The following is a 27,921-nucleotide window of genomic DNA, read 5'->3' as shown; positions in this document are numbered from 1 at the left end:
TCTAACTACTATTGCTCAGAAGCCTTCCTTTTCTGATGAACCAGGTGCTATCTGAGTACCAGATTCTTCCCAGCCACGTTCCTTTCTCTGTATTTCTCTCTCTCTTTATGTTTGGTTAAGCATAACCCAGTAATATTTGAGTTCTTTCTGTCATTCGCCAAGGTTGTAGTCATGGTTTAGAAATCTTATCCCCCTTTTATGGGTATTCCTCAGCCACCTCAAGAACAGTTAAGCAATTTTCCAGTGGTGCTTCAGGATGTTTTGACTCTGGGAACCATCCACGCGGTGCCAACTGCTCAAAGGGGGAAAGGGTTTTATTCCAGAATGTTTTTGGTTCCCAGTAAAGAGGGAACTTGGAGACTTATTCTGCATTTTTTCCCCTGAATACTTTTCTGAAGGTTCTTTCTTTTCGAATGTTATCCCTTCAGACTTTTTTTCCTTTGCTGATTCCTCAGACTTTTCTGCTTTATCTAGATCTCAAGAATGCTTACCTCCATATCCCTGCTGGATGTCCCTTTTCTGGAAGTTTTTGTTTCTCTGTTGCTTCCTGGTATTTTCAGTTTTCTGCTTTCCCCTTTGGCCTCTCTACCTTCCCAAAGGTATTCACCAAATGCCTAGCTCCTGTGATTGCTTTTTGAAGGATTCAGGGGATCCACACTTTCCCTTACTTGGATGATCTCCTGTTTCAGGCATCCTCTCCAGAGATCTTGTTGCAAAATCTTCATTGTACCATTTTCCTTCTAGAAAGCCTGGAGTTCACAATAAACTTCAAAAAGGTAATTTATGACTCCTTCTCAAGACCACATTTTGTTTTTCTGGGGTGCAGGTATCTATGCTGACATCTCTGCTCTTCCCAAGGTCTTGACTCTCATTTCCGTCTTTCAAAATCTTCTTCCTCTGACCTCTGTCACAGCCAGGGAGTTTTTGAGAGCTCTGGGATTTGTGGCATCCACCATCCTTGTGCTCCCTCTAGCCAGACTCCACATGAGAAAATTTCAGTGGTTTCTGAAATAAGTTTGGTTTCAACATACACATCCTGTAGATTTGTAGTTAGTTTCTTTTCCTCTTCTTCCCTATCTAAAAAAGGAACTAAAGTGTTGGATTCAGCAGGTGTCTCTAAACCCAGGGCTTCCTTTTCATCCCCCTGTTCTATCTCAGGAGCTTTTAACAGATGCCTCAGATGTGGGATGGGGAGCAGCTTTTGGCTCCCTAAAGGTGCAGGGGTTCTGGTCTCCTCTTCAACAGAAGTAGCACATCAGTATCAAAGAGATGAGAACCATTCTGCTGGCTGTTCATCCTTTTCATCCTCTTTTCTCCTTGGGACCTCTCCAGGTGGTTTACAGATTTACAGGTTTACAGTGATGTAGTATGTAAACAGAGGGAACGAGATCTTGTCTTCTTTACTGGTTGGTACTCCTGGTATGCGATCCTGCTGTCCAGTATCAAATGACTCTTCAGGCAGTTTACATTCCCTCAGGTCAAAACACTTTGGCAGACACACTGAGCAGGTCCTTAACTCAGTCCCACAAATGGATGCTTCACAGGGATGTGTTTCTGGACATTGTTTTCCAGTGAGGTACTCCTTGAATAGATGTATTTGCCTGATCTCTGAACAAACAACTTCCTTTATTTTGTGCCAGAATTCCAGGTCCTTTTTCTTGGAAGAGGATGTTTCTTCATGCTTTCCCTCCCCTTCTCCTCATTCCAAAAGTCATGTTCATAATTCAACAGGATGCTCCCAGAATCTTGTTGGCGACATCCTTTTGTCTGAGACAGCATTGGTTCTCTGTTCTGCATTTAGCCAAGGGCAGTCATCACAAGTTACCTCACAGGGTGGACCTATTCACACAAGACAAAGGAACTCTCATCCATCTCCACTTGTCCATTCTTCGACTGACTCGGTGGGTGATAGGATTTTGATTCCACAGACACCTTTTTTGAGTATGTGCTTAGGGTCCCGCGGGAAGCCAGGAAACCCAATAGTAGAAAATCCTACTTATCCAAATGGAAGAGGTTTTCTGTTTGGTGTCGTTCACATAACCTGGATCTGCTTTCTCTGGATGTCCCTTTGGTTCTCTCTTGTCTGTGTGAATTGCTCAATGCTGGGTTGGCGTATTCTGTTAAGGCCATTTATCAGCTCTCTGCTTGTCTGCCTTTATCTCCTCCTTTAACTTCTAGGTTTGAAGCTAAACCATTCCTTAAAGGTGTCCTGCATGTTAGGCCTCCCAGGAAGCCTGTTTTTCCTCCCTGGGATTTTAATTTTGTTTTGGGGAAATTGACTCTGGCTCCTTTTGATCCTGCAGCTTCAACTTCTTTCCAGCATTGCTCTTGGAAGACTGTTCTATTTGTGGCCCTTGCGTCTGCCAGACAGGTGTCTAAGCTTCAATCCCTTATGGCTTGTCAGCTTTTTTGGTGTTTCGTAAGGACAGGGTATCCTTGTGTACTAATCTTTCTTTTATACCCAAGGTGGTGAATGACTTGTCCCTGAGTCAGTCTGTTCATTTGCCCACTTTTTTTTGCCTTTTCCACAATCAGCTAGTAAGAAGGTGCTGCACACATTGGATGTGCATAGACAACTTGGATTTTATTTGGATAAGACTAAGACTATTAGGAAATCTGATCCACTCTTTGTTTCCATTTATCCCAGGTCTTTGGGATTGGCTGTATCCAAGCAAACTGTTTCTTCTTGGATTTCAAAAGCTATTACTTTTTGTTGTTGTTTACTTGGTAAGAGCCTTCCTTTTATAAAGGCTCATTGTACTAGAGCTGTGGCTTCTTCTGTTCGTTTTTCCAAGGGTTTGGATACTTAACTGTATTCTTCAGGCAGCTACCTGCACTTATATGCATGCTTTTACCAAGCATTAGAAGTTGGATGGAATTTCCAGAACTAGAGCTGGTTTTGCTAGGGCCGTCCTTCATGGCTTCCTAGAGAGCTCAGCTGGCCATTCCTCCTAAGTTTTTTCCTGAGCATTGGCGCACTCTTTAATGTTATGAATATTGCAACAGAGAAATGGGATAGTACAGTTGTGTAAAATCTTACCATAATGGTAGATGTTCTTCTCTTCACTGTTGCAGTATTCCCTCCCTCCCTCCCTCACACCTCACCCTGGTCCATTTCTCTCCTGTATGTACTGGTTGCATCCTGGTTTTCCTTAAACTGGTGTGTTCCTTCTGAGGATTTCAATTCTGAGGATGGTATGTCTGGACATCACCTTTATGCCTAAGGCAACCTAAAGGCTTTGGTATACTGGCCAGATGTCATGCCGCCCTTGGCAGGGGATCCCTAATGTTATGAATACTGCATCAGTGAAGAGGAGGACATCTACGTTTATGGTCAGATTTTACGCAACTGTTATTTTCTTTTGAAAATGGCTGAGGACAGGTACCACAAGCTTCTTCACAGAATGGACATGCACATGATAGGAATTTTGTTTCGTCAGCCTTCAACTTCAGCTGACTCGGGTAATAGTTTAAAATTCTTTTGAGCACCTTTTTTATGAAGATACGCAGCAGGTATTAAACTAGGCAAAAAGCTGTCACTTGTATATTGGTAAGTGTAAAAGCTTTTTCCGTTTGGTCCCAAACCAAGAAAAAGAACTCTTAAAGTTCAGACATCTGTGATTTTTCAGTATTTGCAAGTTATCCTCTGACCTCTCTTACTTCTCTGTCAAAGTTTATTTGTTGGCCACTATGGCATGTCTGCCCATGAGTAACCCCTCCTGCCCTCCCCTTCTTCAATGCAGTCCCTTGCCAAGATGTTTTAGAAGGGGGTTGTGCTTTCCAGTCCACTTAGAAATTGGGTGGCTCTTCTTTGGGACTTTAATTTTGTTTTGGGAAAGTTAATACTTCCTCCATTTGAGCCAGCTCCTTAGGGTAATTTGAGGTTCTTAACATGGGAAACGTTGCTGATTACTCTGACTCCTGGAGGAAGAATTTGAATTGTAAGCTGTAAATGGTGGGTCAGCCATGTCTCATTTTCTACAATGATGGGGTTTCTTTAGGAATAGATTAAGGATTCATTATGTGAGTGATATCCAAGTTTACATTTAGCTATGCTTTCAGCCTCCCTCATTTCTTTCTAGAACTTAACATTTATGGAGGAAGGATTCCTCATATTGTGGATGTCCACAGAAAACTAAGATGCTTTCTTGACAGAAATAAAACAGAAATTCTGATCAGTTATATATTTCTTATGAAATTAAGAAAAAGGGCAATTGGTGTCAAAGTAGTTTACAAATGGTTTACCATGCTATTAGCTTTTGTCATTTCTACGATAAGTCAATTGCAGGCAGGGTCGTGGTGCATTTTAGAAGGACTATGGCTTCAGTGGCTTTTTGAAAAGGAGTGAGCTGTAGAAGTATTACAGGCAGCAAGTTGGTCCTGTATAGATACTTTTACAAATCACTACCGATCGACTCGTTTTCCAGGTCTAGAGCAGGCATTGCTAGAACTGTTGTCCAGGAGCTCCTGCATTCTCATTCGTCCTACTCCTACTGTAAGCTTTTGTATTCTACCCATATAGTTTATACTGCTGCAACAGTGCTCAAATGATGAACATAGTGCAGTTGTTGTAAGCAGATTTGTGACGCTGCAGTAGCCACTTCCTCCCTTCACCCCCTTAGTTTTATATGATTGCTTGCCAGGGTGAGGACATTGATTTGTGGATACCTTGCATTGATCTCTTTCACGGCTCTTAATTCCCTTTTTCTGTTGGCATGAAAGCTCTGAAGGGCTTGGAGCCTAGTCCACTTATTTCTTCCCAGCCTTGCTTGAACTTTCAACATTCTGAAAATGTGGAAGATGTCTTTAAGCTTTGGAAGCTAGCTGGCTATTACATTGTAAGCAGGATGCAACCCATTTATCCTGGACTACTGCAGCAAGGATCTAGTGTAACATGTAATGTTATAGTAAGTTTGCTTGCACAACTGTACTTTTTTGGGGTGCACAAGTTTTGCTTACAAGAGAAGCAAAGGCTAGTACACAAATTATTGCGTTGGTCAGAGTCAGATTGTACTTGCACTGTATGTTCTTCGTGTTTCACTGTTGCAGTCCTCACATTTGGGTTATCTGCTTGCAGTAACCCTCAGTCAGCCTGATTATCAAAGTCTTGGATGCTGCGTTGGTTGCTGTCTCATCTTCCATGACGTCAGGTAGTCAAGAGATATAAAGCATGGAGCAGATGCCATTACATCAGTCTTTCTTACCGGGCAGTGCCCGAAGCAGAAGCAGTTTGCAAGTGCCGGTCGGCCGACTCCTGAAATTTTCTTTTTCGAGTTTCAGAACCAAAGTCTTCAACTAAAGATAAGTACCCCATTGGGGAAACTTTTTCTTGCTCTAAACCAATGTCAGTAAAAGTCAATAATTGTATTTCTTGTGGAAAGCAAATACCTTATAAAGATTTTCATTCATACTCTATTCCTTGCCTAGGCCCTGACCACGACGTACCTCGCTGTTGGTTTTGTGCCTTATTTAAACCTCGAACTGTTCGTCATCGATATATTTTTGCTTCTAAATATTTTGGTACTCTGTTAATTATCCAGATATGTCTTCGGTAAGCCCCCAGACTACCAACATTCTGAAAAAACGCCGATATAAAGACAGAGACAGGCCGCCTAGATCCAAAGCTGCCAACGACGCTTCTCCTAAGCTAGTCGCCAGTTTGCTGGTACTCAGTGAGGTGCTTTCGCAGCCCCTGATACCTGCTACTTCAGATTCGCAGGTCTCTACTGAGACCCATTTGGAGTCCGGTGTGCCGCGAGATGCTTCAACCATGGAACCTGCGAATGTCTCTACCTTGGATGGATCTGGAGCCGCTGTGCAGATACCAGCTTCTGAGGGTGTATCCAGGCCTACTGACTTGCATATTAAACCAACGCCATCTTCTTCTTCAATGCCTAAAACTCGAACCATGCCTAGGAAACAGAGGACCAGACTGCATGGTCAAGTCTGTATACCCAAAAAACAAATGATAAGAATGACTGAAGACCATATTACTTTAATCAGGGGAAGGCAACCTTTCCCTTCTAAGAGACCTAGGACTGAATTTGCTTATGATAGTTCTGACCAGGATTCTGAAATTTCTGTCGTTTCTGATGACCAGGATTTACCTTTATCCACCTATGAGGATTCTGATGCAGAGGATTTTACTCCCTTTGCTTCTCCCTCAGAGGATTTTTCTTTTGGTGAAACCTTGCATACTCTTAGGGAGCATTTTCACTGGGAAAGCCAGGATTACTCTGATTATAAAAAGAGGCTTAGAGATTTCTTACTCCTGCCCCATCAAAGGCCTTTAGATATCCCTCCTGTGCTGGACATTGTTGATGATGCCTTTTCAGAATCTAGCTCGGCCCCTGACTCTTTACCTCCTGCTCCCAGGAAACCTGATAGATATTCCTGGGTTCCTGATTCTCTCACAAGTTTCTTTTTAAAAATCCTACTGTGGATCATGAGAACATTTCACAGGGACCCAAGGGCATTAATGCTAATACTGCCAAAAATCCTACTGCCTCTGATAGAGAATCCAGGGCCCTGGATAGATGGGGTAAGAAGGTATACACCTCTGCAACCTTGGCCATCAGGGCCTTAAATTGCCAATTTCATATGTTAATGTAGCAGCATATTATTGGATTGCTTAAACCGAAAATGATGATTATTCCTGATTGTGCTGAAAATAAGGATTTACAGGATTTAATGCATTCTGCTGAACAGGTTGGAAAACATACTTTGCAATGTGGTTTTGATTCACTAGAGGCATCTTGCAGGGCTGCTGTCACTGGGTCTGTACTTAGAAGGTATGCTTGGCTTAAGGAGCAATCTTTGCCAGATCATGTTAAAACTAAATTGCTGGATGCTCCCTTAAATCAGGACCGTCTTAGGCAACAAAGCAGAAGAAGCTAAATCTATGCAAACTGTTAAATATTTCTTACAAGTGCAGCCTCCAAGATTTAGCAGGCATTGGCCCTCAAAAATTGGTCCTTTCCTGCCTCTTCTAGGTCTTCTCAGTTCAAACCCAGAACCAGCAGAACAACCAGGCTACAGTCCCAGGGTACGCACAGAACTAAACAGTGGGGGGCTCCCACTTCCAAATCAGGGAGTAGTAAGACTCTCCCCTATGGTAAGCTGTCTGAATGACTTAACTTTAAAACTTCCAAGCACTTCTCAGCTGACTGCTCCTTTAGGGGAAAAGATTGCTCTGCAAACAAAAAACTGGGAACTTATTACCCAGGACAAATGGGTTTTAAACATAGTTTCCCAAAGATACAAGATTTCACTTCCACATGTTACCAACCCCAAACAGTTGGCCAGATCTGCCCCCAAATCAGTGGGCAGAGGCTCAAAAGCAAGTACTCTCTCTCTTAAGATTAGGGGCTATTCAGACTGTACCAGAAGAGGAAAAGGGACAAGGTTTCTACTCAAGACTTTTCCTGGTACCCTGAAAAGACAACTCATGGTATCTATCCTAAACGCCTTTTTGGTGATTCCAAAATTCAAGATGCTAACTCTTCACCAGTTGCTTCCCATGATAGGCAAAGATGCTTGGTTGGCAACACTGGATTTAAAGGAAGCCTACCTGCACATTCCAATCAGGGAATCTTGCAGAAAATACCTACGCTTCAAAGCAGGTTGCATGCATTATCAGTTCTCTGCACTGCCCTTTGGCTTATCTACTGCACCCAGGGTATTCACAAAGTGCCTAGCTCCAGTCATTGCATTTTGTAGGCAAAGAAATATTCAAATATACCCATACCTGGACGATTGTCTAATTCAGGCAGAAAGCCAGGACATACTTTTGAATCATCTGGCAATTGTACAAAAGGGTTCTAACTTGTCTGGGGTTCACCATAAATGAAAAGAAATCACAACTGGTACCCTGTCGACAAATCATATTCCTGGGAACAAGCTTGAACACAGCTTCCCAGATGACTTTCTTCATGCCAGAGAAACAAATTAATTTGACAACTTACTTCAAACTAGTGGCCACAAAGACCCTGCTATCTGCAAGGCAAATACTGCAAGCCTTGCAGTTCATGGCCTCGTGCATTCTACTAATTCCATGTGCAAGACTGCATGGTATGTAAAAAGCGTATGGTGTCAACATTCTACGGTTAGAATTCCTTTGGTGGGCAGAGGCCTGCCACCAGAACAAGGGACTACCATTCACTCTACCCCCTGCCGCCCACACCCTGACAGACGCATCAGTCTATGCACGGGGGGCTCACCTGGCAGGGAAGTGCATTCTGGGCAAATGGAACTCAAGTCAAATGCACCTGCATATCAATAAAAAAAAATGTTAGCTGTACCGAATGCTCTGACAGCCATCAAGGACCACATTCTTCCAGGACAATTAATGGTAAAGATGGACACCGCCACTGTTATGTGGTACATAAGAAAGCAGGGGAGTATCCATTCCTACCCCCTCTGCAGACTAGCCATGGCTCTGTGGAACACAGCCTTGAGCTACCAAGTGCATCTATAGGCTCAGTTCCTGCCAGGAAAACTAAATACACTGGCAGATGAACTAAGCAATGGACCCACACGAGTGGAAACTGGAACCAAAGACTTTCAACATGTTGATAAACAAATGGGGGTGCCCAGATATAGACCTGTTTGCCTCCCCCCAGAACTACCAGTTGGACATATTCTGCACATGGACTCCCCACAAACAAGCTTGGAATGTGGTTGCTCTGTCCTTCAGCTGGAAAAATCTATCAGTTTATGCCTTTCCACCTCTGCCTATCTTCTCCAAAGTACTACTAAAGATCAAACAGGACAAACCAAAGATGATACTGATTGCACCAGACTGGCCACGCCAACACTGGTATCCCCTCTTGCGCAGTGTGTCCTAGCTAGCCCCATGGCACCACCCTCAGACCGTACCCTGCTGTCACAGCAGGAGAGCCAGATTCTGCACCCCCAGCTTCAAACCCTGAACCTGGAAGCCTGTCTAATTGCCTAATGTCTCCGTTACCATCCCTCAAAAAACAAGTGTTGTATGTCATTTTGGAGGCAAGGAGGCCTAGTACTAGAAAATCTTATGCTGAAAAATGGAAAAGATTCTGTGCCTGGAGCCAAACTCAAGGGATGGCCACAGCAGCACCCAATTTACCTCAGATTCTTCAATACTTAGCTGAGATGCTTCACAAGAGCCTTTCCTTTTCCTCCAAAATTCACACATCAGCCATTTCAGCTCATTACAACACAGAAGCACCCCTCTTTTCACCCACTCTCAGAGGGGCCAGAAACTAAAGACCACCCAGAAGAGCCCCAGCCTGGGACCTTAACTTTGTATTGGACAAACTCATTCTGCCTCCTTTTGAGCCAGCTGCAACTGCAGAGGTAAAATTCCTTTCTTGGAAAACAGCTTTCCTTTTAGCAATCACTTCAGCAAGAAGGGTATCTGAATTACAGGCCATTATGGCAATGGAGCCTTTCATCATCTTTCATGGGGACAGGGTGTCCCTCAGGACCAATCCTTCCTTCATGCCCAAGGTGGTATCCAGTGTGGCTCTTAATCAGTCCATTCATTTGCCAACCTTCTTTTCTAATCCACAGAATAAAGGGGAATGGATACTGCACTCCTTAGATGTGCACAGACAAATTAGATTTTACTTGGACTGGACTAAACCACAAAGGAAATTTGAACAACTGCTGGCAGCATTTGCTGCCGGGGCAGAGGGGAAGGCTATTTCAAAGCAAACCATTTCTAAATGGATAGGCCATTGCATTAATTTCTGCTATAAGCACCATGGAAAAACTATCCCACAGGGGATTAGACCCCATTCAACCAGGGCTGCATCTATCTCTACAGCCTTTCTCAGGCGTGTCCCTACCAGAGACATCCTAGAAGCTGCTACCTGGAGTTCTGTACATACCTTCACCAAGCGTTACCGTTTGCCAATTTTCTCTAAATCCAGAGTTGGTTTTGCCACTGCAGTCTTGCAGGGCCTTATAGTTGGTCCTAATGCTACCTAAATTTCTCTTCCCATCCATAGCTTTGGGAATCCCCAAATGTGATGACTGCAACAATGAAACACGAAGAACATTTGTGTACACTTAGCATAAATGTAGATGTTCGAGTGTATTCATTGTTGCAGTCCTGGTTACACTCCCTCCAGCCCCCTGACTGACTTCCTTTGGCTATACCTCTGTGCTCCCTTATTATGCTTAAAAGCTTTTTGGGTGTATTTGCTTTTTTGTTGGAGGTATAACCTTGTGTGTGTGTGTGTGTGTGTGTGTGTGTGTGTGTGTGTGTGTGTATATATATATATATATATATATATATATATATATATATATATATATATGCATGTATTTAATTGCTTCCCATTAGGGGGCACCTGACATCTGGGGCAAGAAAAACTGATGTAATGGCATCGGCTGCATGCTTTAGAGCCCTGACTACCTAACGTCACGGAAGATGACACAGCAAGTGACGCAGGACCCAAGACGGATAATCAGGCCAACTGAGGGTTACTGCAAGCAGATAAACCAAGTGTGATGACTGCAAAAAATACACTTGAACATCTACATTTATGGTAAGTGTACACAACTGTACTTTCCTAAACATTTTTGCAGATGTTTAGTCAAGTCATTAAATGTCACCACAAGGATTCAGAGTTCCTTTTTGAAAAATTGAAAATAAATACTTCTCTTGTTTTCTTTGATATTGCTTTCACCTCCCTTGCATTTCAGATGCAGCACTGTCCACCTGTAATATGTGTGATGCTATGAGATAAAATTGTTGCTAAGGTCTCAGAAAAATAAAATGTGTATAAAGTTTTGGGGGCTTTGCAGTGCAATTACTTGAAACATTACCTGCCAGTGCATGCTTTCTTCCTTAATAGGCCATAGTGGTGAGTTCAAAACCTGTAAACTTGGCTGCTTGTCTGACTTCTCTGTGGACATAGAGGAAAGAGCTTGACACTTCCTTTCCACCACTTTTATTTTGGGGTGTAACGTAGTTACTGACGACCATTTCCAGTTGGTAGTACTGAAGAGATTGACTTTATGGTAGTAGGTTTTGACTATGGACCACCTTAAGTTTAGCTGTTTGCTTTGCAGGTTGTTTTTTTGCTAGATCATGAACAGTAGACAGCATTGGGAAGCTGAAATAATTTTAAATCCTAGACTGCAATTCAAGTTTTTTGCAACCTTTAAGACTGTTACAAGATCAGCAGTGCACTTTGCTTCTGGCCACTATTTAAGGCAAGTGTGTTGACAGCTTACAAAGCTGTAACACTTCACCCTGCTACAGTGTTTTTTTTTTCCTGATTTGTACTAAAGCTTCATGTGCTGCAAAGAATTGTGAGAGCTTTCAGCACTAAGTCACACACACTTTCTGTAACTGGTAATATACTGAACATGTAGAACTTAATGTACTGTAAATAGTCTAGTCTCTGCAGTCACACTCAAGTGGGTTCTTGAAATGGACTTCTAGATTCACTTCCCAAGGTTTGCTTCCATCAATAAGCAAGTTTCTTGACATCCATTTCTTGAACATCTAACAATTTTGTTATAATCAGACACCTAATCTTAATCCTGTTTGAAAATAATGAGGTATTCTGTCTCTGTCATTGGTTGCTTGTTACTTTTGACTGACTTTTGATATTTTTATACATTCTAGCCAAACAAAAATATGAAAATTGAAGCTTTGTTTGGTGCAAGTCCAAAGAAGCATTCTGCAGAGTTAATTGCCCTGGAGAAAAAGCGGCTACAGCAGCTGGAACTTGAATATGCTCTGAAAATACAGAAACTAAAAGAAGCTCAGAGTCTTCGGAGCAGAGAACAAAAAGTGAGCAATACACATGTATTAAATGATGAGGACGTGCCTGAATATGCATTACCACAGCCGTCGCTGCATGACCTTACACAGGATAAATTAGTAATTGATACTGAAGAAAATGAAGTTGATGATGACATACAATCAGATTTATCAAGAGAACGAAGGAGATCTTTCAAAGAGGCAACACCATTTACAAAACCAAACCTTAGGCACTCTGATGCAGCATCTTACAAAGATGGTGTAAGTAAACTGGCTAAAAAAAACGTTGAAGAATCTGAGCTGTTCCTTGGGTTAAATATAGACGAACTTAAAAAACTCTATGGAGAAGCTGAAAGTCTGAAAGAGCTATTTCAGAAAAGTACTATGATGGCCTCTGAGGAGAATCTTGTCGGTTGTCAGGTAAACACTTATATTTGTTCATTGCTGTGTTGAAAGGTGTTGAAGTCTGTAATTATACTAAAGTGTTTTTTTACTCCCCCCTATTTTTCAGGATTGTTCTCTAGATCTGGATGCAGTAGGAATGCAAGTAAAACCGGCTGAATTAAAACCACTACCGTTTGCTCCTTACCACAGTCCTTTATTAGCTTTCAAATCATACAGGTATTGTGCACATAAATGTACATCTAATGTTAAGATTTTGTGTATTCATTGGTTTGTTAAAGAAGTGAAGTGAGCATAACAGGATTCCATAGTTGCACAAAATGTGGCTATACTTCTAAATCTTAATGTTTCTATAGGATTGTTTATGAAGGCAATTGCATTTATGCTTGTCATCTAAGTGGGAGCTACAGCAGACTTCATAAGGTCATGTAGGATGGCCTTCTCTTCAGTGTTGCAGTATTCTTTGCATCTAGGTTATATTCCTCCCAAATGACCCAAGGTCCGGCCAGAATGCAAGAGCTTAGAGCCACTGTCTGTATGTGTGATGTTGCACATAGGCATAGACTTCAGCCATAAAAGGGACATTCGCACGTGTCATCTTCAGAATTTTTTTGCCACTATTCGGAAAGGTTGATTTATATGTTTGGTCTGCTGTTAGATCACGTTGGTTCATCTTACAGCTTCAGATAAGTACCCCATAAGGGATTGCTACTGCCTTTTGTTTTGTTAATGTCATGCAGGAAGAGCAAGTGTAGGTGTGGAAGGCAAATTCCAACGATAGTCACAAGCTGTGCTTGTTTTGCTTAGGACCGACTCATGACCACCGGTCCTGTTCTATTTGTCGGGCCTTCATTCCCAAAACTTTGAGCAGTTGTCTGTCAGCTTTGAATTTATACTTAGAAAACCAAAGACTTAAACGTCTGGCTAGGGACGCTACGGAGGGTTCTGTGAGTACTTCTGAAACATCTGTAAAGAGGAAACGTCTGTAAAGAGGAAGGTCACCAAGGCTAGACCCGAATCTTCTTTAGCTGCACCTGCTTCCTCCGCTGTACCCCTTGAGGTTGATGAAAACCCAGTGGTATGATTAAAGGTAGGTTCCTCTACCTCATCAGGTACTGGGATGGAAGCTGTCAGGATTACGGGTCCTAGCACGGCCAAGGCTGTGCAGACGTACAGTTCGGATGACTTGGGGGAACTGCGGCTAGTTGTTATAGAAAACTCAAACTGCTTCAGCTTCCTTGTCCAAAGAATTAACAGAGGGGTAGGCCTATGTCCTTTTTTTCTCCTGAACAGGAAAAGCCTGTGAAGAAGTGAAAGACTAGGCAGTGATGTTTTTCGTGTTTCACTGTTGCAGTCATTACATTTGGGTTATCCTGCTGGCAGGTTGCCCTCAGTCAGTCTGAATTCCAAAGTCTTTGGTCATGCGTCAGTTGCTGTCACCTCTTCCCTGACGTCAGGTCGTCAGGGGTATAAAAGATGCAGCCGACGCCATTTTATTTAGTCTTTCTTGCTGCGCGGTGCCCGAAGCAGAAGTAGTTCGCAAGTACCAGTCGGCCTACTCCTGAGATTTTCGTGTTCGAGTTTCAGATCCGAAGTCTTCATTAAAAGATAAGTACCCCATTGGGGAAACTTTTTTCTTGCTCCAGACCGATGTCAGAAGAAGTTAATAATTGTATTTCTTGTGGGAAGCAAATACCTCCTGAGGACTTTCATTCTTACTGTATTCCTTGCCTAGGCCCTGACCATGACGTTGCTAGTTGTCTGCTTTGTGCTAGATTTAACCAACGCACTATTAAGCGTCGGTATGATTTTACATTAAGCTATTTTGGGCGAAGATTTAATTATACAATGTCGGATAGCCATCCGACTACCGGAGTTCACAAAAAAATGCAAAGAAAAATAAAAAGACAGGCAACAGAGTTCCAAAACCGACGAAGCTTCTCCTAAGCAAGTCGCCGGTTCTCAGGGAGGCGCTTTCACAGCCCCTGATGCCCGCTACTTTAGAGTCGCAGGCTACTACCGACTCCCACATGGAGTCGGCCATGCCGCAGGAAACTCAAGGTATTGGAGCCTCGAAGATTATTCCCTCAGATGGTTAGGGAGCCGCTGAGCAGGCATCGGCTTCTGAGGGTGTCTTCAGACCTAAACAATTATATATTAAACCAACTTCAAAGACTAAAACACCTTTAAAGACAAAGAAGCATGTTCACCAGCCAAAAGGACAGGCCTTCATGCCCAAAAAACAGATGCTCAAAATGGCCAAAGACTTAATTACCTTGATCAGGGGTTCCCATCCCCCTCCTGATAAGAGGGCCTTGGCAAGAGACAGACTATGAATCTTCAGATCAGGTTTCCATTTCTTCTGATTCCTCTTCTGATCAGGAATGTTCTCTTCTCGCCTATGAGGATTCTGATGCTGAAGAATCAGTTCATTCAGCTTCTCCTCCTGAGGACTACTCTTTTGGGGAAACATTGCATACCATGAGGGAGCACTTCCACTGGGAGAGCAAAGATTTTTCAGAATCTAAGAAAAGGTCAGAGGCTTCCTTTTACTTCCTCAACACAGGCCTCTAGCTATTCCACCTGTGTTGGACATTGTTGATGATGTGTTCTCGGAGTCCAGCCTGACCCCTGACTCTTTACCTCCAGCTCCTGTTAAGCCAGACAGATACTACAGAGTCTCCCTGACTCTCATAAATTCCTTTTCAAAAACCCTTCTGCAGACCCAGAAATTATTTCTCAGGGTCCAAAAGGGGTCAAGGCTTTTACTGCAAAAAACCCTACCCCCTCTGATAGGGATTCTAGGGCTCTGGATAGATGGGGAAAAAAGATTTACACATCTGCTAGTTTGGCTATAAGGGCCTTAAATTGCCAGTTTCATATGCTCAAATAGCAATATATCATGACACTGCTTAAACAGAAAATTATGGCAAATGCTGAATGTGCAGAAAACAAAGAAATACAAGATTTATTGCATGCAGCTAAACAAGTTAGAAAGCATACTTTGCAATGTGGTTTTGATTCTCTGGAGGCCTCCTGCAGGGCCGCTGTTACGGGTTCTGTCATTAGGAGGCATGCTTGGTTAAAAGAATAAAATTTGCCTGACCATGTTAAAGCAAAATTATTAGATGCACCTTTACAACATGATATCTTGTTTGGTGTTAAGGCAGAAGAGGTGTTAAAGAAAATGGAAGACGAAGCTAAATCTATGAAAACGGTCAAGGATTTCTTACAGGTACAGCCACCTAGATTTAGCAGACACTGGCCTACAAAGAATTGGTCCTTTCCAGTCTCAGACAGACCTCAAAGGGGCAGATCCAGACGCCCCAGAGGCAGATCACAGCCGCAAGGATCCTACAGGTCTAAGCAGTGGAGTGCCTCGACCTACAAAGGTGGAGAGTACAAATCACAATCATACAGGAAATGGTCCCAATGACTTCCCCCGCCTGCACCAAGCACTTATCATCTGGCAGCACCCTTAAGGGGAAAACTAGCACTTTTTTCTCAAAATTGGCACATTATAACCCAGGACAAATGGGTTCAAGACATAGTGTCTCAAGGCTACAAGTTTCATTTCCATACCCTACCAAGGACAAACGGTTGGCCAGATCTGCCAAAAAATCAGTGGGCAGAGGCTCAAAAACAAGTCGCAGCTCTCATGGACATGAGGGGTATTCAACAAGTGCCTCATCAAGAGCAGGGACAAGGATTTTACTCAAGACTGTTCTTGGTACTGAGAAAGAACCAAGCGTGGAGACCGATACTGGACCTATCTATTCTAAACACTTTCTTGGATATACCAAAATTCAAGATGTTGACCTTACAGCAGCTTCTGCCCATGCTGGGCAGCAAGGCTTGGCTTGTGACTTTAGACCTAAAAGAGGCATACCTGCATGTCCCAATCAGACAAACATGCAGAAGATTCATCAGATTCAAGGCTGGCTCAAAGCATTACCAATTCTCTGCACTGCCCTTTGGCTTATCTACTGTGCCCAGGGTCTTCACAAAGTGCCTGGCACCAGTAATTGCTTACTGCAGACAGAGGAATACAAATATATCCTTACTTGGATAACTGCCTCATACAAGCAGAGAACAATGACATTTTACTACAGCATCTGACGTTTGTGATAAGACTTTTAGCATGCCCTAGGGTACACAGTCAGCAAAAAGAAATCAAAACTAGTACCCTCTCAAGAGATAATATTCCTGGGTGCAAGCTTAAATACAACTGCCCAGATGGCTTATCTCACTCCAGACAAATAAAGGCACCTGATTACCTATTTCAAGGAAATGGCAACAAAGGCCCAATTATCTGCAAGAAAAATTCTGCAGGCTTTGGGCTTCATGGCATCCTGCATCTTACTAATTCCATATGCAAGACTGCATATGTGGAAAATCCAATGGTACCTAAAAAGTGTTTGGACGCAACATTGCCACAGTCTGGTAACAATGATTACTCTAATTCTCTGCCTGCAACAGGAGTTTCGATGGTGGGCAAAGGCTAGTCACCAAAACAAGGGACAGCTATTCTCACTACACCCAGCCAGGCAGAGCCTAACGACGGATGCATCAGATTATGCCTGGGGGGCACACATGGCAGGAAAAGGCATTCAGGGCACCTGGTCCACAAATCAAAAGCATCTGCATATCAATCAAAAAGAGATGCTAGCTGTTCAAAATGCCCTGACAGCTTTCAAGGACCTACTTCATCTGGGACAACTACTGATAAAGACAGACAACACCTCGGTCATGTGGTACATAAACAAGCAGGGGGGCACTCGTTCTTATCCCCTGTGCAGACTAGCCATGACTTTATGGGACACAGCATTGACTTATCAAGTTCATCTGCAGCACATTTCCTGCCAGGAAAGGAAAAACTCTGGCAGACGAACTAAGCAGAAACCTCATGGATCCCCATGAGTGGCACCTGGATCCACAAGTCTTCAGCATGATAACAAGGAAATGGGGACGCCCGGACATAGATCTCTTTGCCTCCGTTCAAAACAATCTACTAAAAAGATTCTGCACAAGGACTTGGAAAGTGGATGCCTTATCTTTCAACTGGACAAGCCTATCAGTGTATGCCTTTCCCTCCACTACCTCTCCTCCCCAAGGTACTGCTAAAGGTCAGGCAGGAGAAACCAAAAAGGATTCTGATTGCCCCAGACTGGCCACGCCAGTACTGGTATCTGAGCTTAAGGAACTTGTCCCAATGCCCAGCCTGGACCTTACCTCAAATACCTCATCTACTGTCCCAGCAAAAACAATCAGATTCTGCACAGCCAACTCAGGACCCTAAACCTGGCAGCATGGCGGATAATGTAGCCATACAAACCACACCTCTCAGTAAAGCTGTGATGGATGTCATTTTAGAAGCCAGAAGGCCTAGTACTAGAAAATCCTATGCTGGGAAATGGAAGAGATTTTGTGCTTGGAACCAAGCTCCAAGGAACTGATACAGCTGTCCCAAATATTCCTCAGATTTTGCAGTACTTAACTGAGATGCTGGACAAAGGCCTATCTTTTTCATCAATTAAAATCCATGCCTCTGCCATTTTGGCTCATTATAATACAGAGCCCCACCACTCTTTTCTCTTCCTTTATTAAGGCAGTACCTCAGAGGAGCCAAAAACTTAAGGCCTCCAAGGAGAATGCCAATACCTGCATGGGACCTCAATTATGTCTTGGAAAACTCACCTTACCTCCTTTTGAGCCAGCTGCTACTGCAGATATAAAGTTCTTATCTAGGAAAACAGCTCTGCTCCTAGCAATAGCTTCTGCAAGACGCGTTTCAGAGCTACAGGCTCTCATGGCCGTGGAACCCTTTATCATTTTTTATCCATACAGGGTCACTCTGAGAACAAGCCCTACATTTATGCCTAAGGTGATATCCAGTGTAGCCCTTAACCAATCTATTCATTTGCCAAACTTTTATCCAAATCCACAGAACAAGGGGGAGAAAATTCTGCATTCTTTGGATGTACACAGACAACTTAAATTCTAATTGGACAAAACTAAAGTTTTCAGAAAGAACAATTACTAGTGGCATATGCCACAGCATCACAAGGAAAGGCTATCTGCAAGCAGACTATTTCAAAGTGGATAGGTCACTGCATTCATTTCTGCTACTCACAGCATGGCAAACCAGTGCCTAAGGGCATTAGGCCACATTCAACCAGAGCTGCAGCCACTTCTGTAGCCTTTCTCGGGAGTACCAACCAAAGACATTTTAGAGGCTGCCACTTGGAGTTCAGTGCATACCTTTGCAAAACATTACATTCTGCCTCTTTACTCTAAATCCAGGGCAGGCTTTGCCACTGCAGTTCTGCAGGGCCTCTTAGCCGCTCCTAATGCTATTTAGCTCCAGCCCCCCAACCATAGCTTTGGGACTCAACCCAAATGTAATGACTGCAGCAGTGGAACATGAAGAACATAGTACAGTTGTGTACACTTACCATAAATGTAGATGTTAGAGTGTATTCACTGTTGCAGTCCAGGTTACCCGCACGCCATCCCCCTTACTTTTGCTGGAACTTGTCTTTACTTCCCTAATCTATACAACCTAGGTGGTGTATTTGCTTATAGATAAAGGTAAAGCTTATTTCTGGTGCATGTATATTTTAGTTACATAAATTAAGCCTACCCTTTTGGGGGCACCTGACATCTGTGGCAAGAAAAACTGAATAAAATGGCGTCAGCTGCATCTTTTATACCCCTGACGACCTGACGTCAGGGAAGAGGCGACAGCAGCCGACACAGGACCCAAGACTTTGGAATTCAGTCCGACTGAGGGCAACCTGCCAGCAGGATAATCCAAATGTAATGACTGCAACAGTGAAAACACTCTAACATCTACATTTATGGTAAGTGTAACACAACTGTACTTCCCTGCTCCTTCTACTCCTTAAGTTAGGTTGGGAAGTTTTTTCGCAGGGCCTTAAGGCCCTGATAGCTTTGAACTTGTGGCTTTGCCATCTCCCATAGTGGGCCAGGCCTTTGCTTCCTCTCCAGTGCAGATGTCCGGGGTCCAATGCCTTAATTCAGGACAGGCTGCAGAATTTCAAATTCATGACACAGATTCTGAGGAGTCTTCATCTGATAAAGACTTTTTAGCTTACTTAACTCTAATTTCCTCTCCTATGGAATATGCTTCCCAGAGTCGTCTAATGGGGGGGGGGGGGATTTTCCCATGGAAGAGCTTTCCTTTGGGGAAACTATTAATAAAACTCCCTAATTTTTCCTTTGGGGAAACTCTTAATAAAATGAGGGAGTTTTTCAAATGGGATTTTTCTCAACTCTCTGAAGAACAGAAGAGATGATTTAGAGCTTCTACAGGTGCAGGCTTCTGCACCTTCAGCTGTCCCACCAGTCCTGACAGCCTTTTTAGATGTGTTCACGGCTTCATCTAAGACCCCTGGCTCCCAGTCCCTTGCCCCAAAGAGACATGACCATTTCTGTAAGGTCCCTGAAGATTGCAAATTTCTTTTTAAATGCCCCTCAGCTGATTCTGCTGTGGTTTCCATTATCTCAGATAAGTCCTCACAGTTATCATTTTCTACCAAGTTACTCCCTTCTGAAAAGGAAAGTACAATTTTGGAAAGGTTGAGCAAGAAGGTATATACGTCTTCTACCGTGGCTATCAGGGCAGTTATTTATCAGACACACATGTCCAGGTATGCTGTAGCCTTGCTGACTCAGGCCACCCAGACTCTTTCCTCACTGCCAGATTCACAGGCTAAATCTCAGGCCCTTGCTCGCCTGTCATCCTCCTCTCAAGTAGCTAGACATTTTATTGTGCATAGTTATGATGCAATGGAGACCTCTGCCAGAGCAGCAGCTTCTGCTTCTGTTCTAAGAAGACATTCCTGGCTGTGTCTTCAGGCACTTCCTGATAACATCAAGACAAAATTGTTTGATGCCCCGCTTGAAAGTTCCTAACTGTTTGGGAAAGCAGTTGCAGAGTTGTTTTAAGTCACTACAAGAAAAAGATAAGGAACTCCAGGATATGAAACACCTTCTGGTTTCACCAGTTCCAAAACTTCATAGAAGTTTCCCAGCCAAGACTTCCTTTGTTAGGAAACCTGCTCATTCCTCCACTCCTGTTCCTTCTGGAACTGGATCTCGCAAGCCTTCCAGGAGGCACCCACAGGTTAAGACTGTAACTCTTACAGCTGCTGTTGTGGCCCCTCCTCAGCAGCCCTTTCAGCCAAGATCAAGTCCTTTGTAACACCTTGCACCTTCTTCCAAGTCATACCCCTCTGCCCCGTTGCCTCCCCCTCTCCCTACTAGCTTGGATGGAGATCATCCAGAACTTCTGGGTGATTTCAGTCATTCAAAATGGAAACTATGATTTGGAAGACCCTCCTACCCTTCCAGGGAATTCCTCAGCCTCCCTTCAGTCAACTGCATCTGTTTCCCTTGATTCTGGATCAGCTTTCCAACCAAGGCACAATTCAGTCTGTCCCTCAAGACCAGTAGGGATGGAGGTTTTATTCATGGGTTTTTGTAGTTCCAAGGAAAGATGGCCCTTGGAGGCCTATCTGAGATCTTTCCCTATTAAACACCTTCCTGGTTGGTGCCTTCCTTCAGAATGCTATCCCTGCCTACTTTTCTCCTCCTGATCCTGCCTCAGGCTTTCTTAGCTTCTCTGGATCTCAAGGATGTGTACCTGCATATCCCCATACACACCCTCTACAGAAAATGTTTGCATTTCTTGGTGGGTTCTTTGTATTTTCAATTTACTACCTTGCTCTTTGGTCTTTCTTCTGCTCCAAGGGTATTCACAAAGTGCCTAGGCATGGTCATTGCATACCTAAGGCTGAAAGAAGTTAATGTTTACCCATATTTAGATGATCTGCTATTTCTGTCCAGCAGCCCGGACACCTTAAATCAACATTTGAACTTAGCCATTTTCTTTCTGCAGGCACTGGATTTCACAATAAATCTCAAAGTCCTGTCTCACTCCAGGTCAGGATCTTATATTCCTGGGGTGCAGGTTTTGCACAGGCTTGATGTCTTTTTTTTTTTTTTTTTTTTTTGTGGAGAAATAACCTATCTCAGGGCGTTCATGGAGGCTGTTCTGCCTCTTCTTTCCATCACAGCCAGGGAGTTTCTGAGACTGCTGGGGTTTATGGCCTCCACTATTCCCATGCTGCTTTTTGCAAAGCTACACATGAGAAAGTTCCAGTGGTTTCTCAAGACAATTTGGTCCCAACATGCTCAGTTTGGTCCCAACATGCTCATCCTTTAGATGTCATTATTCCCCTTCTGCCCAGCTTTGAAAGCAGAGTTAGGTTGGTTGGTTGCAGCAACTCAATCAGAACAGTGGCCTTCCTCTACAGGTTCTTCAACCAGCTCAGCAACTCTTCACAGATGCCTCAGACTTGGGATGGGGAGCAACCTTTGCTTCCAGGAAAGTTCAGGGCCTTTGATCCCATTCTCAATGGAAGGAACATATTAACATCAGGGAAATGAGAGCTTTACTTTTAGCATTACAAGCCTTTAACACACTATTCCTGTCAGGACCACTACAGATCCTCACAGACACAGTTCTTTGGTACATAAATAAGCAAGGGGGCACAAAGTCTTATCTCCGATGTCATTTAGCCATCAAGGCTTGGGAACTGGCTGCCTTATACAAAGTAACTCTGCATGCTGTGTACCTTCCTTCATCTCAGAACTTGGTGGCAGATGCATTAAGCAGGTCTGTGACACAAACTCACGAGTGGATGCTCCACAGCAGTGTGTTCCTGGACCTAGTTTACTGGTGGGGTACCCCAGAACTGGACTTATTTGCCTCCCCTATGAACAGACAACTTCCTTGCTTCTGTGCCAGGGTCCCTCATCCTCAAGTGTGGAAGGTAGACGCACTCTCATTCTCATGGAAGGGGAGGTTCCTCCATGCATTTTCCCCCCTTCCCCTTAATTCAGAAAATCCTGTTGAAAATTCTAAAGGACAAACCAAAAATCTTGTTAGCGACTCCCGTATTGCCAAGACAGCACTGGTTTCCTCTCTTTCTGCAGTTAGCCAAGGGTCATCACTACAAGTTACCTCACTGGCTGGACCTTCTCACTCAGGACAAGTGATCACTGATCCACCCACATTTGCTAATGCTACAGGTGACCCTGTGGATGATCAATGTCTGATCCCTTTCAGGCACCTATTCTCTAAAGATGTGCTAAGGGTTTTGCGGGAGGCCAGGAAACCCACTACTAGAAAATCTTATATTCCCAAGTGGAGAAGAGTTTCCATTTGGTTCCAAAAAAGGAAAGTGGATCCCTTTGGTGCGGACATTCCACTAGTGCTTTCCTGCCTGTATAAGTTACTCAGCAAGTGGCCTTTCTTACTCCTCAGTTAAGGTCCAGTGTTCTGCCTTGTCTGTCTGCTTGCCTTTGACCCTTTCTCCAGGCTAGAAGTTAAGCTTTTTCTAAAGGGTGTCCTACACTTAAGACCCACCCCCCCCCCCGGAAGCCAGTTCCTCCTCCCTGGGTTTTCAGTTATGTACTGGAAAAATGTACCCAGGCCCCTTTTGAACCAGCGGATGTTCATCGTGTTACCCTGCTGCAGTCATCACACTTAGGTTATCCTGCCATCAGGCGGTCCCGCAGTCTGCCTGAATTCCAAAGTCTTGGTCAAGTGTCAGTTGCTGTAGCTTCTTCCCTGACGTCAGTGCACCAGGGGTATATAAGAGGCATCCAACGCCATTTTCTTCAGTCTTTCTTGCCGCGCAGTGCCTGAAGCAGAAGCAGTTCGCAAGTGCCGGTCAGCCGACACCTGAGATTTTCGATTCGAGTTTCAGGCCGAAGTCTTCAATAAAGCGAAGTACCCCATTGGGAACCTTTTCTTGCCTCAGTCCAATGTCAGAAAAAGTTAACAATTGCATTTCTTGTGGGAAGCAAATACCACATAAAGACTTCCATTCCTATTGTATCCTTGCCTAGGCCCAGACCACGACGTCATAGGTTGTCGGTTTTGTGCTAGGTTTAATAAACGAACCATCAAACGCTGTTTTGATTTCACATGACACTGTTTTGGTAGGAAATTTAATTATATCATGCCTTCGGAGCATCCGACAACTGGCATGCATAAAAAAACGCAAGGATAAGGACAGGCAGCCTAGGAACAAGCCAGACTCTGAGGCCTCTGCTGGGCCTGTCGCCGGTTCTCCGGTTTTCAGTGAGGCACCTACACAGCCCCTGACGACTGCAGAACTGGAACCTCAGACAGATGCGGATTCTCAAGCGGAGTCTACTAGGCCAACGCAGCCATCTTCATTAGGCCCTTCTGACACCGGAGCAGAAGTAGACCCCGGTGCAGTTGAAACACCCTCGGTTGCAGAAGGTGTCGTCAGACCGACTACACTCACCATTAAATCTTATGCTAAGGTTAAAACTCCTTAAAAACCAAAGAAGACTGTACGTCAGCCTACAGTTCAAGGCCCCATGCCTAAGAAACAGATGCTTAAGATGGCTGAAGATTTGATTACCCTAATCAGGGGTTCCCATCCTCCTCCTGATAAAAGACCAAGACAAGAGGAGGATTATGCTTCCTCTGACCAGGTTTCAATTTCCTCAGATTCTTCTGAGGAACAGGATTACACTTTTCCACCTTATGAAGACTCTGATGCTGAAGATTCTATTCCCTCAACATCTCCCCCTGAAGACTACTCCTTTGGGGAAACTTTACATACCACGAGGGAACATTTCCACTGGGAAGGCCATTACTACTCTGATTCTAAGAAAAGGCTCCGAGAGTTCCTTTTACTACCCCAGCATCGACCTCTTGCTATCCCTCCAGTTTTAGAAATTGTGGATGATGTTTACTTGGAGTCTAGTCTAAATCCAGACTCTCTACCTCCTGCTCCAGCCAAACCAGACAGATATTACAGAGTGTCTGACTCGCACAAATTCCTTTATAAAAGCCCTGTGGCTGACCCAGAAACAATTTCCCAGGGTCCTAAGGGAGCTAAAGCTTCTATGGCTAAAAATCCTGTGCCCTCTGAAAGGGATTCCAGAGCCCTAGATAGATGGGGAAAGAAAATATACACCTCAGCAACTCTGGGTATGCGAGCATTCATTTGTCAGTTTCACATGCTGAAATATCAGCAATTTCTAATGTCTCAATTAAAACAAAAACTGCGCACACATTCTGAACAGTCTGAATTCAAAGAAATGCAGGATCTGTTGCATGCAGCTGAACAGGTAGGCAAACATACTTTACAATGCAGATTTGATTCATTGGAAGTTTCCTGTAGAGCAGCTGTTACTGGTTCTGTCATACGTAGACGTGCTTGGTTAAAAGAACAAGCCCTTCCTGATCATGTTAAAGCAAAATTATTGGATGCACCTTTACAGCAGGATGTATTATTTGGTGTCAAAGCAGAAGAGGTTTTAAAGAAAATGGAGGATAAGGCAAAGTCTATGCAGACGGTCAAAGATTTTTTGCAGGTACAACCCCCTCGTTTCAGCAGAAATTGGCCAACAAAAAACTGGTCCTTTCCAGCTTCTGACAGATCACAGAGAGGCAAATACAGATGCCCAAGGGACAGAGGTCAGTCACAAGGCCCTTACAAACCTCGCCAATGGGGTACTGCTACCCAGAAAGGAGGAGAAGACAGGCCCCAAGCTAGCAGAAGACAAACACAATGACTTAATCCTCAAACTACCAAGCAAATCTCTCCTGGCAGCTCCCTTGGGAGGAAAATTAGCATTTTTTGCAGACAACTGGCACATCATCACAAAAGACGAATGGGTCCTAAACATTGTCTCTCAAGGATACAGATTCCATTTTCATACCTTACCAAGGATAAAAGGAATGCCAAACCTGCCACCAAATCAATGGGCAGAGGCACAAAAACAAATTACAGCTCTCATGGACATGAGAGCCATTCAACAGGTATCTACACAGGAGCAAGGACAAGGATTTTACTCAAGACTCTTTCTAGTCCCAAGAAAGGACAAAGCATGGAGACCCATTCTGGATCTTTCAATTCTGAACACCTATCTGCAAGTACCAAAATTCAAGATGCTAACACTACAGCAGCTTCTTCCCATGCTGGGCAAGAATGCTTGGCTAGTAACATTGGACCTCAAGGAGGCATACCTGCATGTCCCTATCAGACAAAATTGCAGAAGATACCTCCGCTTCATTGCAGGTTCAACGCATTATCAATTCTCTGCCCTTTGGCTTATCTACTGCACCCAGGGTCTTCACAAAATGCCTGGCACCAGTAATTGCATACTGCAGACAAAGAGGAATTCAAATATACCCATACCTGGACTACTGCCTTATTCAAGCAGAAAGCAAGGACATTCTATTAAAGCATCTGGCATTTGTCAAACACCTTCTAAGTTGCCTGGGGTACACAGTAAACGAAAAGAAATCAAAACTAGTGCCCTCACAAAACATAATATTCCTGGGTGCCAGCTTGAATACAACGGCCCAGATGGCTTATCTTACGCCAGACAAGCAACAACAGCTGACTCAATATTTCAAAATAATGGCAGCAAAGACCCAACTTCCTGCAAGAAAAATTCTGCAGGCCTTGGGATTCATGGCATCTTGCATACTACTAATACCATTTGCAAAACTGCATATGAGGAAATTACAATGGTACCTGAAAAGAGTATGGACTCAGCACAGCCACAACTTGGAAACTATGATGCCACTCATTCCCTGCCTTCAACAGGAGTTTCTATGGTGGGCACAGGCATGTCACCTCAACAAGGGTCAGCCTTTCACCTTACCTACAGCCAGGCAAACTATGACAACAGATGCATCGGACTATGCCTGGGAGCACACATGGCAGGGCAGTGCATTCAGGGCAAATGAACTACAGATCAGAGGCATCTGCATATCAATCAAAAAGAAATGCTAGCAGTACAGAATGCCCTAACAGCTTTCAAGGACCTCTTACACCCAGGACAATTAATAATAAAGACGGACAATACCACAGTAATGTGGTACATAAACAAGCAAGGGGGCACACATTCCTACCCTCTATGCAGGCAAGCAATGACCTTGTGGAACACTGCACTGTCTTACCAGGTTCAATTACAAGAACAATTCCTGCCAGGAAAGAAAAACACATTGGCAGATGACCTTAGCAGAAATATCATGGATCCACACGAGTGGAAACTAGATCCACAAGTATTTGCAATGATAGCTCAAAAATGGGGACGCCCAGACATAGATCTGTTTGCAAGCCCCCAAAACTACCAACTTCAAAAATTTTGCACAAGGGCATTCCATCCACAAGCTTGGAAAGTGGACGCCCTTTCATTCAGTTGGAAAACATTAACAGTGTATGCCTTTCCTCCACTGCCTCTCCTAGCAAAGGTACTGCTGAAAGTCAGATTAGAGAGACCACAGCTGATACTCATTGCACCAGACTGGCCACGCCAGCATTGGTATCCAATTCTAAGGAACATGGCCCATGGCCCACCATGGATTTTACCACAAATTCCTCACCTGCTCACCCAGTGAGACAATCGGATGCTACACAGCCAACTCAAGACTTTAAACCTGGCTGCATGGCAAATTACCTAAACAACCAGCCAACACCTCTATCCAAAGCTGTTATGGATGTCATTCTGGAGGCCAGGAGGCCCAGCACCAGGAAAACCTATTCAGACAAATGCAAAAGATTTTGTGCCTGGAACCAGGCTAAAGGCCAAAATCCCCTTGATCCAAATATTCCTCAGATTCTACAATATTTAACTGAGATGTTGCACAAAGGACTTTCCTTTTCATCTATTAAGATCCACGCCTCAGCAATTTCAGCTCATTACAACACGGATCCTCCTTTATTCTCACATCCACTCCTAAGACAGTACCTCAGAGGGGCTAAGAACATCAGACCACCAAGAAGAGTTCCAACACCTACTTGGGATCTCAACTTTGTTGTGGAAAAGCTTACACTGCCGCCCTTTGAGCCAGCTTTTTCAGCTGAGTTAAAATTTCTTTCCTGGAAAACTGCCCTGCTACTAGCAATAACCTCAGCTAGAAGAGTCTCAGAGCTACAGACACTAATGGCAGTGGAGCCTTTCCTCATTTTTCATCAAGACAGAGTCTCTCTATGAACTAACCCTTCCTTTATGCCAAAGGTGGTATCCAGTGTGGCCCTAAACCAAACCATTCATTTGCCCACCTTTTTCCCAAATCCCCAGAACAAAGGAGAGAGACTCCTACACTCTTTGGACATTCACAGGCAATTACATTACTATTTGGATAAAACTAAGGTTTTCAGAAAATCTGACTAGCTCTTTGTAGCCTATCACAAGGAAAAGCCATCTCAAAACAGACCATCTCTAAATGTTTAGGGCATTGCATACGTTTCTGCTACATGCATCATGGGAAACCGGTACCTGCTAACATTAGGTCCCACTCCACCAGGGCTACAGCTACATCAGCAGCCTTTCTCTGGGGAGTGCCAACCAAGGATATTCTGGAAGCTGCAACTTGGAGTTCAGTGCACACCTTCACCAAACACGATCACTTACCTCTATATTCTAAGACTAGAGCTGGTTTTGCCACTGCAGTTTTGCAGGGCCTACTAGCTTCTTCTAACCTTGTTTAACTCCACCTCCCCTCCTTAGCTTTGGGATTCAACCCAAGTATGATGACTGCAGCAGGGTAACACGATGAACATAGTACAGTTTTGTACCTACCATAAGTTTAGATGTTCGAGTGTTCACCCTGCTGCAGACCAGGTTACCCTCCCTCCATCCCCTCTGAACTAGCTGAACTTATCTATACC

The 27,921-nt window shown here is 43.8% G+C and overlaps 1 protein-coding gene across 1 annotated transcript in view; it reads left to right on the top strand.

Annotated features, from left to right (window-relative positions):
* ZFC3H1 (zinc finger C3H1-type containing) overlaps positions 1 to 27,921 on the top strand; it is a 3,672,721-nt gene that overhangs the window by 2,222,909 nt on the left and 1,421,891 nt on the right. The window contains exons 15-16 of the mRNA XM_044087220.1: positions 11,624 to 12,181; positions 12,273 to 12,382. Of these exons, the coding sequence (XP_043943155.1) occupies positions 11,624 to 12,181; positions 12,273 to 12,382 (668 nt within the window). The remainder of the gene's footprint in view (positions 1 to 11,623; positions 12,182 to 12,272; positions 12,383 to 27,921) is intronic.

This window comes from Protopterus annectens, chromosome 11.part0, assembly GCF_019279795.1.
Source record: "Protopterus annectens isolate FY-2018-M chromosome 11.part0, PAN1.0, whole genome shotgun sequence".
NCBI classification, from domain to species: domain Eukaryota; kingdom Metazoa; phylum Chordata; order Ceratodontiformes; family Protopteridae; genus Protopterus; species Protopterus annectens.
This window is presented reverse-complemented; position numbering and strand designations above follow the sequence as displayed.